The sequence below is a fragment of the Taeniopygia guttata genome, chromosome 21 (assembly GCF_048771995.1).
Source record: "Taeniopygia guttata chromosome 21, bTaeGut7.mat, whole genome shotgun sequence".
Lineage (NCBI taxonomy): Eukaryota > Metazoa > Chordata > Aves > Passeriformes > Estrildidae > Taeniopygia > Taeniopygia guttata.
In genome coordinates, this window is record NC_133046.1 from 3859587 (window position 1) to 3875510 (window position 15924).

The 15924-nt window shown below is 43.1% G+C and overlaps 1 protein-coding gene across 13 annotated transcripts in view; it reads left to right on the forward strand.

Moving 5' to 3' along the window:
• The window catches only part of CAMTA1 (calmodulin binding transcription activator 1), a 223662-nt gene extending 208851 nt beyond the window's left edge, over window positions 1-14811 (forward strand). For 6 of the 13 annotated variants that reach the window (XM_030289466.4, XM_030289465.4, XM_030289464.4 and 3 more), the window contains 3 exons: window positions 2006-2036; window positions 5308-5489; window positions 11290-14811. In XM_030289466.4, coding sequence (XP_030145326.1) covers window positions 2006-2036; window positions 5308-5489; window positions 11290-11353 — 277 coding nt within the window. In that variant the 3' untranslated portion in view covers window positions 11354-14811. Of the gene's footprint in view, window positions 1-2005; window positions 2131-5307; window positions 5490-11289 lie in introns of all 13 variants that reach the window. The other 7 variants (XM_041720426.2, XM_030289469.4, XM_030289474.4 and 4 more) reach the window with 3 other exon arrangements.
• Window positions 14812-15924: the final 1113 nt, after the last annotated feature.

Consider the following 15924-nt stretch of genomic DNA (forward strand, 5'->3'; position numbering starts at 1 on the left):
ATCACCTCTGTGTAAGCTTCCTAATTATATCCCTTCAGTCTCCCATGTGACACACACAGGGTGCAGCTGATGATGGGGCTGGTACTTGTGCTAAGAGCCCACACACTCTTTCTGCTTGTTGAAATCTCATTGCAGTCTCCTCCTCTTATTACTCCAAATTAGCACACTGCTATAAACAAGGATTTAAGAAAGCCTCAGTCCCCAGAAAGAAACACTTCAGCCATCCAAGCTCCTGAACATCCAGGGGTGAGCCATAACAGCTAGTACCTAACATTAGTTAATGCTCTGTGGAATAAAAATGGCACTGTGAAGCCACTTTTTAAACCACAGCAGCTTGTCAGTGCAAGGGATAGAAATGACAACTATTTTTGGAAAATCTGAGGGAGTGAGAGAAAAGAGAGCATGCACAAGAATGTCAAACAAACAGGATCTTGTAACAGATTTCTGCCAGTTGATAGAGCTGGGGAAAAGGCTGCAAAATCCAATTGCAGTCTGTTGTAAGGAGAGTGAGCTAAGTGAGAAGGCAGTAAATGCTTAAAGTTCAGAAATTCAACCTTTTAAAAATTGAATGGTTTAACCTAGGCTTTGGCCATGAGCAAATTCTGTTGCCAAGTCAAAAGAGCTTATTTTCAAGAGCTTATTCTATAACCTTTAGGTGAGATTTATTCAGGGTTTCCCCAGGCAACTGCTTGTGTTTTTTTTTCCTGTTTAGAAGTGATCAAAGTCTACTTTAAGCCAGTCATGAGAACTGTTTGTCTGCTTGCATTCAGAACAGCTTAAATGGTCATCTTGTCCTATTTTATTTAATGATGTTTTGGCACAAAGGCTTAATATCTCAAGTGTGATTTTGATCACCTTGAGGATCTGATCTCCTGAAATTAATGTTTGTTGCCTGACCAGAAGGTATATCAGGTGTTTTGGGAGAGTTAATGAGAGGTTCTGCAGTTGGAGCTCTCAATAGTGGATGCATAAATGTTTATGAAAATCAGAAAATACTTGAAAAATACATTAAAATCAGTAAGTTTTAGCTGAATATACTCTTAGAGAAGATACTGGAGCTCTAGTAGCTGAATGTCATGGAGACAAAAGGGATCATTCATCAGCAGGAGTCATTCTGACCGTCAGACATGTATTTTTTCCTTTTGACTTTGAACAAACCCCCCCATATTTATCCATCTATTGTCATATTCTCAAAAATCTGGTGAAAAACATGCATGAGCATAACACAGTATCAACATGATCTGTCACAGAAGTGTTGTTTGTTGAGAATGAGAAACAGAAACTTCCTGGCCTTCCAGGAGAGCTTCACCCATCTTCCCATGGTGCCCAAACCTGTCAACTTGTACTTGACTAACTTCCAGCCTAAAGCTTGCCCCTGACACCTCCTGTGAGCTGAGCTGCCTCCAGGCTCGCTGTCCTGAGGTAGAGGCACAGCTTTTTATAGTTAATGATTTTGGAAAGACTCCACCTACTTAGTGATCCCCAGATGTGACACATCTAGAGCTGCAAGGAAATCCGGGAGCTCCGAATGGGTTTGGATTTGCTGGGCTGAATTCATGTATTGTACAGTCAGCTTGCACTGGGAAGGTAACCTCCTATTTCCTGTTCTTTCTCTGATTTGTAGGAAACTTTTACTCTTCTGGGGGAATATCTAAGCCATTGCTAAAACGGAATAATGGTCTGCAGTGTTTTCTATGGAGTAGCATTTGGAGTGAGATAGAAAAGAGGTGATGGCTGCCAGGGAAGGCAGGATGCAGCTGGAAATGCCACGGGAATGACAGTGTTGGGTTTTTTCTACTTGCTTATAACTTTCTGCCCTAAAGCACCTAAACACAGGACTGCCCTTCCCTGGTAAAGAGGAGTCCCTAGGCAGGAGTGGGAAGGGTTCTTTCTCTCCAGGCAAGCAGAAGTGCTGTCTCCTCCTCCCTGAAGTGAAGCTCTGGGTAAGGTATGGTTGTTGCCATGTGTGTCTAATGGCTCTTTGGTATTGTTTTGCACTCTGAAGCCCTCTGGTGGACCATAGGCTGTACAAAAGGGTGAGTGTAGCTGCCTGCTAGCCAGTTCCTCTCTTCCATTTTAAATATATTTGCTTTCTGCTTGCTTGCATGGGGCTGCGGCCGAGATATGCCAGTAAGTTTCACCTCCATTAATTATATGAAAGAATCTTTAATAAACTAACCCTACTGCAATGACTAACACTGCTGCTTTTGTAACAGGACAGAGCTCTGCAGTAGATGTTACCAGTGCATGAATGTGTGAAAAAGGACATGTATATTCATCATGGGCATGCTTAGATGGCATTGTTGGTGGGGTATTTTTTCAGTATCCAAAATGGCTGTGAGTAGATGTTGGAATTTGACAGAGTCTGCACTCACACACTCAGTGAACTCCGTTGTCATGGGCTGCAGCAGCATTCAGGGTAGATCATAGGAAGCTGCACTGCAGATGCAGCCTACTCTAAATGGGTATTTATTTCTGCCTGAGCCAGATGGAAGCAGAAGAGCTCCTCACAGTGCTCTTTACTCCCAAAGGTGGTTAAGCACCAGTGTTTATCTTCTATAAGTTGGTCTTTGGTAAGTTACATATCTGGTTGCATTATAGGGTGAGCTTTTTGACAGCTGTTTAGCTCATTTATTAATCCACATAGTGGGAAGGAAAACAAAAAAAAAAAAAAAAAAAAAAAAAGAAGTGAAGATGCTGTAACTGTGTTATAGTGAGTGCCAAGAAAGCATCTGTTGGGAGTCTCATTCTCACCATGAAGAGCCCACTCACCTGTGGGCTCAGTCACATTAGTGGCTGGTTGGGTGTGAGACAGCAGGCTGGCAAGAGGTGGTGTTGCCTGGAATCAAAAGAAGAGCTTTCCAAGCAATATTAAAGTGCTAATATAAAGGGCAGTTCTTTAATAAAAGCATTCAGGTGCAGAAAACATAGGTATGAGCATGTGCGGTATGGGATTTCTAAAAGTTTTTTTAAGGTTAATTAATTAGTGTGTCTAGCAGGTAAATCTAGTAGTTTCACCCTTGGGCCTGCCCCTTGGAGTGTCTCCAGAAGGTTATTTGCCCTAAATCTTGTTTTGACTCTCAAATGCTGGTGCAAAACAAGATGTCCTTGTTCTTTTCTTGAAAATAAGACTAAATAGAATTTCAAGAGTGTGACATAATGTATTAAAAAGGGTTAGCTCTTGTTTTAAAGTGTGGGAAAGGGTACGAAAGTGCTAGGAACTATAAAACTATATGTTAGAAACCTACAAAATTACAAATACATGAAAAAGCTAAAAATCTTTAGCTGTCAATGGGAGAATTCCTGTGACAGGTTTCTCAAGGCATGTGGCTCAACTGTCAGCAGGCTGCTCTGTTCCATCTTGCACCTGAGAGGTTGTTAGGGCAGCAGGGTTTTTTGTAAAAAACTGGTGCCAGAAACATCACCATTTGGGTGCTTACTGCTCCTGTTTTCAGCAAGAGAGGGGTGGCCTGGACCCTTGCTTCCATGTAATGTTGCAAAAAGAAAACTGCATTGTTGATGACTAAGTTTTATTGACTTGGAAATGCAGAGATAATTTTCAAGACTCAAGAGTGAGAGAATTAATTGGGCCTGCTGGAGACACCATTATTTGTTTAACTAGGCTAACAAAGGAGCAGCAGCTATTGACATTTGTTTCCAAATTATTACTTCTGTGCTACCATTGTTTGTTGTAGTTAAAATTTGGAGTTTTTACTAACAACAGATGAAGTAGGAATTGGGTAAATGAGGGCAAATGCCCAGATGTGCCCTGAGGGCAGGCTCTGCAGGGCTGCTGTCAGCAGAGGCCAGTTGTCAGTGTTGGAGGAGAAATGGTGCACTTTTAAGGCTTTGTGTATGTGGCAACATTTGAAAAATTAGCAGGAAGCAGATTCTGGAAGTTTGGTAGCATTTGCAGGTTTTGCCTGGGATGAGCAATGATGTGTGATTGATGGGGAAATGGAGTGGCTCTCTGTCTAGAAAAAGTAAACTGTGAGCTGTCTCAGTGTGTACTGGCTGCTGTTCTGCCAAAGTAAGTGTAATGGCAAAATGTTCTGTGCTGCTTTGCAATCTGATAACACCCTGAGTGTGTCTGTTTGTTGCTGGAGTGCACAAACACCAGGAGTGTTCCCAGGCCTGCTGATGTGCACAGGCTGACACAGCCCTCGTGCTGAGGGAACGCCTGCAAACCTGTCTGTAATGCACAAATTGAGTGCTTTCTGTACATGTGCTGCTGCAGTGTGCAGATAAATGATGGCAGCATTTGCTCCTGAGTTTCAGTTTTAAGACCTTTCCAAATTGAGTGATTTTTTTTTTCCCTGGGTTTATTTGGGTGACATTACACTAGGATCAGTAAAGAGGAGGAGGCAGGAGATTTTACTGGCTGGCTCTTGTGGAGATGAGACTTGTATCCTTCTGCAGTAGAAATTAAAATATCTTTTAGGGGAAAAAAATCTCCATCCAGTTGCTGTTGCTTTTAATTAACATTTTTCATCTCAAGGAAACCTGCTTCAGTAGAGGGATTTCAGCTACTCTCTGTGCCCCCATGCACAAATGATTGCTTTCATATTGATCAAACCATCCTCTGTAGCCTCCTGCAAAACAGAACTTTGCTCCAGTCCAGGTGTAGAGGTGAACAAATTGCACAGCTGCCTGCAGTGTGACCCTCTCTGCCCTACCCTTGGCAGGAGATGATCTGGAGGAGATCACAAGGAGTGAGTCTTTCCCATCTCAAGGGGATGACAAGTCAGGCACCTTCTGCCTACAGCAAAACTTCTGTCTTCTCTGGGGTGGAAGAAATGCACTTGTTATCTGTGATCATGAGTAACAAAAACTGCCTTCATTCACCTTTCATGTACAAATAAGCCCTTACCCCCACCATGTTCTCACAGTTTGATTAAATGCTGCTCTCCACTTTCGGGGAGCTAAATGTGTAGCATCTGAAGTAATTTCTCTGGTAAGTACAGCTGCATTTCATACCTGAATAAACAACATCTGCTGTGTTTTGTTGTTCTCTGCATACTCTTCCCTCTTTTGGCATTTTAGCAACAAACTTTTCCTACTCCTGTGCATCTAGGACTTGTATTTTTAATGTGGTTTTAATCTGTGCTGTGCAGCAGACATTGCATTGAGGTACCTGGTTTCTTGCCTCTGTTAGTAAGATAGAGAATAGAGGAACATTTCAAGGGGTAGGAAAGTCCCATTTGTTTGAGTTAGGAAGATGTGTGAAAATGTCATATTGGGATATGCCTCACTGTACCTACAACAAAAGTTTTCAAAGTAATTTCTTTTTTCATTTACCTCTTGCAGGGGCTGAATGTGTTTGGAGCTCAGATGTGTGTATTAAAGTGCAGACCGCGTGCTCTGGGGTGTCGTTCTTATTGGGCCTTTCTGTCTTTTTTGTTTTGCTGCCTAAATGAGGTATCTGGAAAAAGGCAAGATCTCCCTTGTCTTAAATATCCCACAGGCCATTTCAGCTCTCAGAGCAACAGGTAACTCGCCAGCCAGCCTTCTCTGGCTCTTGCACCCTGTCCTGTAAACTGATCTTCAGCATTCGGACTCATTCAGCATTTCCCTGGCTGGGCATCACAGAGTCACTCTGATGGAGCAGCTTTGTGTTTTGCTTTACCCATGAAGCCATCGTTTGCTGTGACCTTTTCTGAGTAGGGCTGGTTCATTTGCTGACACCCTGTACAGGACTGGGGAGGGAGCTGCCACTCGCTGGGGCTGTTGCTTATTACATTGCTTCAGCACATACTGATGCACTGCCCAAGTGGGCAACATGGTGTGAGGGGCAGAAACTTTGGCTGGCTGGAGCAGTTTGGGATCCAGGATGTATCTCCCAAGAGTCAGGGTTCAGAGCTCATGTTTGAAATCATCTTCTCTTTCCTTTGTGTATGTCAGCATCACGGCTGTGACTTCAGACACCTTAGCAGTGGTCATCTCTATTGCACGTGCTTTTTCCTTCCATCTGCTCTTCAGCACTTGCAGAGGGAATAACTTTGTGCCTTAGAAGTGCTTACTGTCTGGAGAGTGTTATTTGGGGAGGTGTTTGTTCAAGGCTTCATCAGTGCAAAATCAGATGTACAGTCAAAAACCAGTTTTGTGCATGGTTTCAGAGCTGCTGGCATAGGATGGTGTTTTTTGTTTGGAGACCTGCAAAAGTCAGGACCTGTTTCCCATTCTGGGGTGCTTCACTCACAGCTGGGCATCACTTGAGCTGTCCTCACTCCAGCCCCCTTCAGCTCAGGGAGGCACTCCCAGAAGTGATCCATGCCAGTGTGACAGAGCTTCTAGACTCCTGGAGAGGTTTGCACACCATCCAGCAGCACCTGGCCTGCTGCTGTCACTTTCATTGCCCTTGTTTCCTCTGTTGTTTAAAAAAAAAATCATCTCACTGCAAGTCTACCAAACTGGGTTGAAGCATCTTCTCTAAGAACATTCTTTCTGTTGCTTGATTCTGTAAATCCCAGTACTGTTCTTTTCCTTACAGCAGTTTACTAATGCTTGTAACTGCAAATGCTACACTTTGGTTCTCTTCCCTGCCTCAGTTTAAGACTGGAAAAATGTTAACCTAAGATTGCCTTATAGCATGAAGGCAGTGCTATATTGTTCACTTAAAATCTCTCCTAGCAGCACTTACTCAGAGGATTTCTATTCTCAAGGGTCCTAACTTGTCCAAAATTCTCCCATGGTCAACTTCTATTTTTTAACTGCAGTTGAAAATTTTGAGTGTTTATTACACTGAGTATTAATGAAGAGGAAATACCAGTCCCTGCTATTATTGTAATCAAATCAAGTGCCACTGAGAAAGGAATTCAAGAAGAGTTAAGAAAAGATTTCTAAGACACAGGAAAGGCTGCAGTGCAGGCTATCCAAGAAAGAATTGGTTGAAGATAATTATTTTTAGGTTCTCTTGACAAAGCATTTCAGGTAATTATTACCTTGGTACATGCACTGGTTCTGGTACCTCCTGTTTATCATGGTTTGAGGAAGCAGCATGGTCTTCACAGAGCTTCCCCAGTGACTCTGGCCATGGACTAGTTCAATTTTTGGTAACATTTGGAGGTATTTCAGTTCACTCAGCTGTGCCTGCTGCAGAGCCCCTGGTGAGCAGGGCTGCCCTGTACCAGCTGCCAAGGAGAAGGAAGAACTTCCCTGGCATCCCAGGGCCAGCTCTGGAGAGAGGAGGAGAGACTGACAGCTGCAGACTGCAAGTTTCCATATCTACCAGGCAGGGGATAAAGGGCACACAGTACCTACCTGCACTCCCACCTGCAGTGGGACACACACACTATTGCATTGAACAAAGAGATTAGTTAATAAAAAATATGGCAGCTTAGTGAATTTGGGTGGTTATCATCTTGAGGCCTAAGTGTGTAAATGCTGTGAAATGCAGGTTTGTTTTAAGCCATTACATACTAAATAGCATCTTTCAGTAATGTACCTGTGGCAGATTTCAGTTTATATCTTTAGGGAAATTCTGTACTATTTTGTGTCTGTGTTTTTCAGCAGTAGTTATTACACCTGCATGTAAATGATGTAAATCCCACCTGACCAAGGAAAGTGTAAATGCAAAGTGCATGACATCCTTGTCTCTAAACTAGAGGGACATGTTTTGAGGATGGACCACTGGTTGAATGAAGAACTGGCTGGTTGGCCACGTGCAAAGAGCTGTGGTCAGTGGTTTCTGGTCCACGTGGAGGCCGGTGATGAGTGGGGTCTGATACTGTCCAACATCTTGGGCAGTGCTGTGGGCAGTGGCATTGAGGGCACCCTCAGTGAGTTTTCTGACACCACTGAGCTGTGTGGGAGGGAAAGGATGGATCCAGAGGGACCTGGACAGGCTGGAGAGGTGGGACTGTGTGAACCTCAGGAAGCTGAAAAAAGTGCAAGGTCCTACACACACATACAGGTTGGGTGGAGAAGTGATTGAAAACAGCCTCATGGAGAAAAGCTTGGGTTGATGGAAAACTCCCCATGAGCTGGCACTGAGGGCTCCCAGCCCAGAAACCAGTGGTGTCCTGGGCTGCATCCAAAGGAGCACAGCCAGCAGGGGAGGGAGGGAATTCTCACCCTCTATTCTGCTGCTGTCAGTCCTGCACACAGTTCTGGTGTCCCCAACATAAGAAGGACATGGAATTGTTGGAGCAAGTCCAAAGGATGCCATTAAGTTGATAAGAGAGGACTGGAGCACCTCCCCTACCAAGAGAGGCTGAGAAAGTTGGGGCTGCTCAGCCTGGAGAAGAAAAGGTTGTGTGGAGACCTCACAGCACCTTCCAGTGTGTGGAGGGTGCTACAAGGAACCTGAAAAGGGACTCTTCATCCAGAACTGTAGTGATGGGGTGAGGAGTAATTGATACAAATTGAAAGGGGGGAGTCTTAGGTTAGATATTAAGAAGAATTTTTTTTCTGTGAGGATTATGAGACACTGGAATGAGTTACCCAGAGTAGCTGTGGCTGTCCCATCCCTGGAAGTGTTCAAGGCCAGGTTGGATATGGCCTTGAGCAGCCTGGGATAGTGGAAGGCGTCCCTGCCCACAGCAGGGGAGTTGGGGCTAGAAGATCTATGAGGTCCCTTCCAACCCTTTACATTCTATGATTCTGTGATTCTCTGTTTCTGAACCAGGATCTGTTTTAGTGCAAATGCTGAGTGCTGCAGTAATTAACTTCTGTTGGCATGTGTGTTCCAGGCAAACAGATGCAATAGTTGTGCACCAGTACAGATATTGCATGCTGTAGGTTGAAGTTTGCAGCAAAGCATGTCTTGCATTCTTCCAGTGAAAGTGCTTCGTTAGTGTAGCCCTTGCATGTGAAGTGCTAAAGTAAGGAATAGCATGTCTCAGTGAAAGAGCCACCAGCTTATTTAATGTGCATGTTCTCAGTGAGAGATCTATAATAACAGGTTAATTTTACATTACAGTACTGAAGTGCAACAGAAAACACTTGGAAGTTGCACTGCAAATCATGCATTAATTGATGGTACCTTAAACACAGCTAATCTGAGCTTTAAAAATGGTCCATTGCACAGAGGCACATCTTCTCTAGCACAGCACCAGGGATTCTGGCTCTCCTGCTTCTAAATGGTGCACCACTAGAAATATTAATTAAAAATTCAAGGAAGAGGCTGCTTTTCTGCGCCAAGAAAATAAAACTAGATATACTAGAGATGAATAATTTGTCATTTGTCACATTTGTCATGTGTCGGCCCTCCTGTGTTTCCTGCAGTGAAAAGGGGATCTGGCTGTACCCAGCATGAAGAACCCCAGTGAACTTAACTTGGGCTGTCAGCCTGAGTGGAGGCTTTTTACTGCCTTCTGTGCAGTGCTGGAGCTTCTTGATGTCAGCTGTGTCTTTTAGACACCAGCTAAAAATCCCCCTGTGCACTGCCAAAATCTTCCTGAAGAAGAGCCAAAATCTCCCTGAAGAAGATTTCTCTGTAAAGCTGTAGCAGGCAGGCTCAGCAGAGCTCTGTCCAAGCAGGAGCTGAGAACCCCTGGTGCTGTTGGCTGTCCCTTCCTCATCCTGGGGACCAGAGCACTGCTTGGCACCTGGGAGAGCCTGCTGGGCTGCTCTGGGCTTGGATTCCAGGAATGTCGTGGTCCCTCCAGCAGTGACCTTCAGACTCTGAACACACCATGTGCACTTGGCCTAGCAGAGCCCTCTGTCTTTCCAGACGTGATATTCTCCAACAGTGGAATTAGGGTAATTAACAAAGGTCTAACCTGCATACAGGTTAGTCTGATTTGACCCCTGTTGGCCGCATTTCACAAATACTGAGAATGTATTTGGGTGCTAGAGCCTTTGAGTCAGCTAAAACAGAGGCAAAAGCAGCCAGCTCCCTTTTCACTGTGGTTCTGACGAATAGTACATGCAGAAAAATGAATAAATAAAACAGTGAAATGGAGGTGTATTTATAGAGATCAATTTATAGCCTTCATTCTGTCCTTATATTAGCAGGCTGGTGCAAGAGCCAAAAGATGTGTGGGTGTAAGTCTGTGCACAGTAGCTACAGACTGTCACTGCTGCTGCTCAGCTCTCCTGACATGTTTTCTTACTTTTATTTACTTGGGATTTGTTACATTCTTTCACTTGTAGCTGGTTGCATTACACAGACTTGCAACTCTGATGCTATTTTTTGTATTTTACCTTTGTTACTTGTCCTTTCAAGTTTTTGCAGCATCACATGATCGCTTGAGCCTAACAGGCTTGGCTAAATCACATTTTTTTTGCTGTAATCTGCTCCTTTTGCAGGGGACTTCCCCTTGCAGGAGCAGAGTGAAGACATGTGGAGGCAGGTGGCAAAGGGATCTCACTGCAGAGGAACTCCCTGTAAGTGGAGGCAGAGCCAGCCCCAGGCACAGCTGGGCACCTTTGGGACAGCATGGGAATGCCTCTGGATTTGGTCTGGCTCCTTTGCACTGCATACAGCCAGCTTCTCAGCCTGAGCAGAAGGTTTCCTGCTGCCCCAGCTCCAGTGCAGAGCTCTTTTTCACTTGATGGGATTAAATTATTCCCTTCTTTTCACCCTTTAATTTATTGTTTTTAACTTTTTCAGCTTTCAGTGATGGTTTAGTTCTTGTGTTGATGAGTTAGAGGAGGTAATGTATGGCATGCATTTGGGAAAGTTGAGAACTGGCCACATCTAGGAAGAGTGACTTCCACACTGTAGGTTCATCTCCCTTGGCACACAGCATCCTGCACTGCTGGGACAACACACAAACATTCTGCCAGCAGCATGATGAAACACAGGGCACAGCAGCTGGAGCGCTTGTGCAACAAAGCACCTTCCTTCACACCCACACCAGTTCTTGTGCTTGTACATAAACACTTCCTTATGTGAGGTTCTCTATAAGCACCAGGCTTCCTTTCCAAGCTGGACAGAGAGATTTTCCCCTACTGTGCTGTCGCTGCCTCAGTGCTGTGTGGAGAAAAGGGTCAGCACTGAACAGCCCCTTTGCCGTGAGCAGCTGCAGGTCAGGCAGGGAGCAGCAGTCCAGGGAGCCCCAAGGAATCAGGCTGACACCACAATGAAGCCCAGCTAGTTGCCAATACTGGGGAAAAGCAGTAGCTGCACCCAAGTGTGTCTCTCCAAAGGTGTTTGTCTGGGATCTCCAGTGGCCCTTTCTGCGCTTCCAACTGTTTATGGTGTTGGGAAGGTGTTGCCTTCCTCTCGTGTCTCTGGGAGCCGCCTCTTGTGCACGGGAGGTTGGAGTGATGAATCCTTTTGATTGTTCTGTCTTTGAGAGATTTGCAGTAGAAGTGTTACATAGCTCCTCTTTGTTTTTTCAGAGTGAAAGAATTGAAAAAGGCCAAGGAACTTGAAGATACGCAGCAGCATCCCGTAGCAATGTGACATTGCTTTTCAGACTGTTTTCATTTTCTGTTTTTAGCAGAGACATGCAACAACAACAAAAATACCCACTGCAGTTCTGGAAATACCAGCTGCAGGATTTTAACAGTAATGTTTTGGTCATTGCATTTGCACTTTCATGGACAACTTTTAATTTGTTCAGCAAGACATCTTGGAACTCAATCTTCTGTTGGATCGTGGGGAAAACAAGACACCAGGAGGAAATTGTGAGTTGCTTCATTCTCCGAGGAGGAAGGAAGAAGCGATTAATTATCCTTTTCATATAGGGCTGTATTAAACAACATGTGGAACTGTACAAATATTATACCAAAAATATTGTTCAGAAAAGGTGGGAATGCACAAGCAACACAAGAATGCTGTTCCTGCACCTGTCAGTCATCTCCAAGAAACTGAAGCTTTGAGAGTCTCAGTGGAGGGGCTTAGATCAGTACATCTTTATTGGGTCCATGCATCCTCATTTCCTTCGCACTCCTGTCCTTTGTGTTTTATTTAAACCTCTACAGCACACTTAATGCAACTTTTTAAATCTGCAGGTTTTTAATACATCCCGTGGGAACTTACAGGAGGGGTTTGGTGTACGAGAGACACGGGTATTGCATGAGGAATGGAGAGAGCAGCTTAAGCAAATTTTACACTTTTTTTTTTTTTTTTTTTGTATTTTTACTAGAACCTGCAAACATATCAACTGTCATGTACTTTCTCTCATATTCAGCACTTTATTTTCTAGCCTTACCTTCATGTACTATTGTTTTAATTAAGTTCTCAAATAATCTGTAAAACATGTAGCTTTTTCTCTTATGTACTTGTCAAACCTCTTGTCATTTTGCAGAGTCACGTACATATGTTGCCTGGACATTTTATGCCACCTAAAGATCAGTGGTGCTGCATTCTGGCCAGTAAATTTCTTATTTTGGCTACTTCATCAAAATCTGGGCAGTTTCTGTATATATAGAAGGTAGAAATGGAAAATGAGATAAAAATATTTGAAAGGGAATATATTGATTAATTACTAAATATTTTATTCACAAAGGGTCAATAACTTGGCAAGATAAAATTATTATTTGTATAGTTTTGTCTGAATGAACGAGAAGAGTGTGGATGTATTGTTTGTACATATTGTATATATTAAAGAGATATGTGCATGAACTCAAGAAAAAGAAATGAACAAAGCAAAGCATTAGTGGCTATGGTCTGTAAAATGAAACAAAAACTTTATTTCACTATAAGAAACTTTATTTTAAATGTTCTTTAGAAGAACATTTTTGCTAAAGCATGACTAAATGGCAAAAAAGAGCTACTGTATTTAGACTTAGGAAAAAAAAGGCAGAGCAACATTACTTTAAAAAAAAAAAAAAAAAGAAAAAAAGGATATGTTTACATTTGATTTTGGCTACCAGGAGTTTGGTTCAGTTTGGTTTAATTTATGTATTCCTTCCTTCTTTTTTTTTACCCCCGTCTTTTTTTTTTTCTTTTTTTTTCTTTTTTTTTGCCAATGGTGCCAAGTAATGTGAATGCTAATATTGCTTAAGAAAATTAAGTTACTTTTGCAAAGCAGATAATCATAAGAGTACAAAAACCGTATCTAGCTTAACACCATACACTCACTCCAATAAAGAACACTTAGAATGAACATAAAATGAAAAAAAATAAATAAATAGTACGAAAGTAGAAAATATGTTTCACATTTTCATATCTCCTGCTGGAAGTCAGAAAATGTAATAAAAATTGCACAAAAAATTTTAAAAAATTAAGTAAAACTTAAAAAAAAAAAAGATGCAAACTGATCCTGTAGGGGTGTCATGGTATATTGCTATTTCCACATAGTGAGGAGCCAAAGAAATTAGATTTTTTTTAAATTGAGCTACTAATTTAAAACTGTCACAGATTCTCAACAATGGGAACCAGTTCTGATCTTCATTACACAGGAATGTAAGGGAAGAAACTCCTGAAGTCCGTGTCATTACTTGTGGGTCACGTACATGTGTCTGAGATCAGAAACTGCTCCTGTCTGTTTGTCTCGCTCGTGGCAGTTTAAAATTTCTGAATGAACTTGTGTAAATTTGAGATTGTTAGTTTTGGAATAGTTGTTCTTGCTTGATCCCGGCCACCAACTGCAATGTTTAAACGCAAGGCTTGTTGTGAAGCCAAAAAATATTCACACATAGGAAGCTTTGAAACTGGTGTCTTTAAAAGAAGAGTAAAAACAAAGATTGTGGCAAAAAAACTGGGGTCAGTGCTCTTGGTGCCTTTTCTATAATTGTACCTGTTTTTAATTACTTCTTTTCACTGCCAGCATTGAATTACAGTAGATGTGCTATAGCTCATTATCAGAATTCTCTTGTACATTTCTGAACTGCTGCTTTATGACCTGATTCAATTTTAAAAAAAGGGAAAAAAGCAAAACAAATGGCCTGGCGCTCACACTGTGCCTGTGGGCAGCCTCGTGGCCTCAATTTACTGTCTGCAATTGGAACATTAACCATTAAATTTTCTTCTCACGCCAAAACAGAACAGGAGACGCTGAAGAATCTCCTTTGGAATGAATTGGAAATGCTCTGTATTAGTACTGGAAGAACTCTTGACATTTTGAAACCGAAATATTGCACCCATTAACCAATACGTGACAATATAGAATTGATCTGTTCCAAACAAGAGTAGTGACCTCAGTGGAAATGTTTTAACTCCTTGTCTTTACAGAAAACGATTCAGTAATATACAGAGCTATTTCAAATTACTCTTCCAGATCCATGGGCCTGGTGGTGTATCTACTAATCTAGATCCTGCTTCAGCCAAACGTTTAAGCCTGTCCTGGCTGTGAAGCATGCAGGCAGTTCTGCAGCACAGCTCCAGGACTCCTGGCCTGCTTGAAGCCAGTTCAGCTCCCAAGTGCTTTGTTGTGTCGGGCCGTAACCCTTCAGTGTGTCACTGGGGAGGGAGCAGCTCTCCCCCGCAGTGAAGTGATTCTTCGAACCCTCTTCTTGGTTGTGGAACTTAACATTTTCACCTAAGATAAGTAAGTGCAGCTTTCTAGGAAAATTCAAATTCCCAAGTGCCAGGAGCCAGATCTTCTGTCTTCTGATAATAGAATCGCTCCTTTGTGAAACACATTCGACAGCAGTAATACTGTGTGAAAGAAATACAGAATATAACATGAACCCCCTCTCTGGTTGCACGCTTATGGCAGTTCCACACAATAGCTGGTGCCCAATGGGGGGTCCCCAAGACTTGCATGTAAAACTAGTATAGATGTCTTCTCTTTTGTAAGTTTTATTTTTGTAACTGTGCATGTAAAGCATCACTGAATCAATGGATCTGTTGAAGAACTCAGCTGCTGGAACCATGCAAAATGTTTTGAATTGCCCTTAAAATATGGAAAATGTTTTCTGAATGCTTTATATTCTTTCTGCTGTAAATTAAAAAAGAAAATTTCCCCATACAAAGTGTGTGCCTTCTTCTGAACACATCTCTTCTTCTGAACACATCCCTTCCATCCTTCTTTGAGAACAAAGTAATCCTTTAGTCACTCTTAAGGAACCACACACACAAAAAAAAAAAAGTTTCTGCTCTACACAACCTGCTTGTAAGAATGTTGCATCTGATTTCTTACAGGTTATGATGTGGGAGTCCACAGCCTGCCTGTGAGCAGCTGCAGCCCCAGAGCTTTGTTTGCAGTTCCTCTGCAGTGGGCAATCACTTCCAGGGTTTTTCATGAGAAACCATATAGAGCTGGTAGCAAAATGCTTAATCCTACAGTGTACACAAAGCAGAGTCTAACAGCAGAATTCAAGAGCGCTGCTGATGCAGAAACCTGAGAGGTCACATTTAATGATACAATTAACTGAGACACAATAACCGTTGCACTAATTAAGTATGTCATTCACATGAACTGGTCCTCAAGAACAAAACTTGTACCAGACTAATGGCAAGCCCAGCAGGCAAAACCTGAAAGTGGCTTTAATAAAATAATTATCTGATCTGTCAGAGACTGTGTTAGTACCATCATGAGTAAGCTTTTCCAAAACCCAGCTCCACAACTGAAGATTTCAATAAGAGAGTTTCTTCTTGACTGCAGAGAAAGTTTAATTACGTTTCTCTTTTAGAATAAATCAGCATTTAACTCTCTAAATCGCTCCCATTTTTCCATCTTACATGGCTGTTAATTGCTGAGTTGTTTCCTATCGTGGCGGGTTGACCCAAGTCCTGAAAGAAGGCGCCTCCTCCCTCATCCCCAGGGGCATGGCGGGAGAGAACTGCAAGACCAAACATGAGGGAAAAAAATGCCCGGGATGAGATAAAGTTTGATAAGGGGAAAAAAAAGAAAAGATAACAGAATACGTGGTGCAAAGGCAGCCAGTGCCCCCCTCCCACCGGTGCCCTGCGGAGTTCGGTGTTCGCTGGCGGAGCAGCCCCGGGGCTCCTGCGGGAGCGCTGCCGGCGGCACCGAACCCCGGCGAGTGACCGGCCCCGCTCGGGCCACCGACAGCTCCGTGCGGCTGCCGGGAGCGGCGGCTCCAGCCCCGCCGGGACCGGGCGGCGAGCGCGGGGCGGCCCTG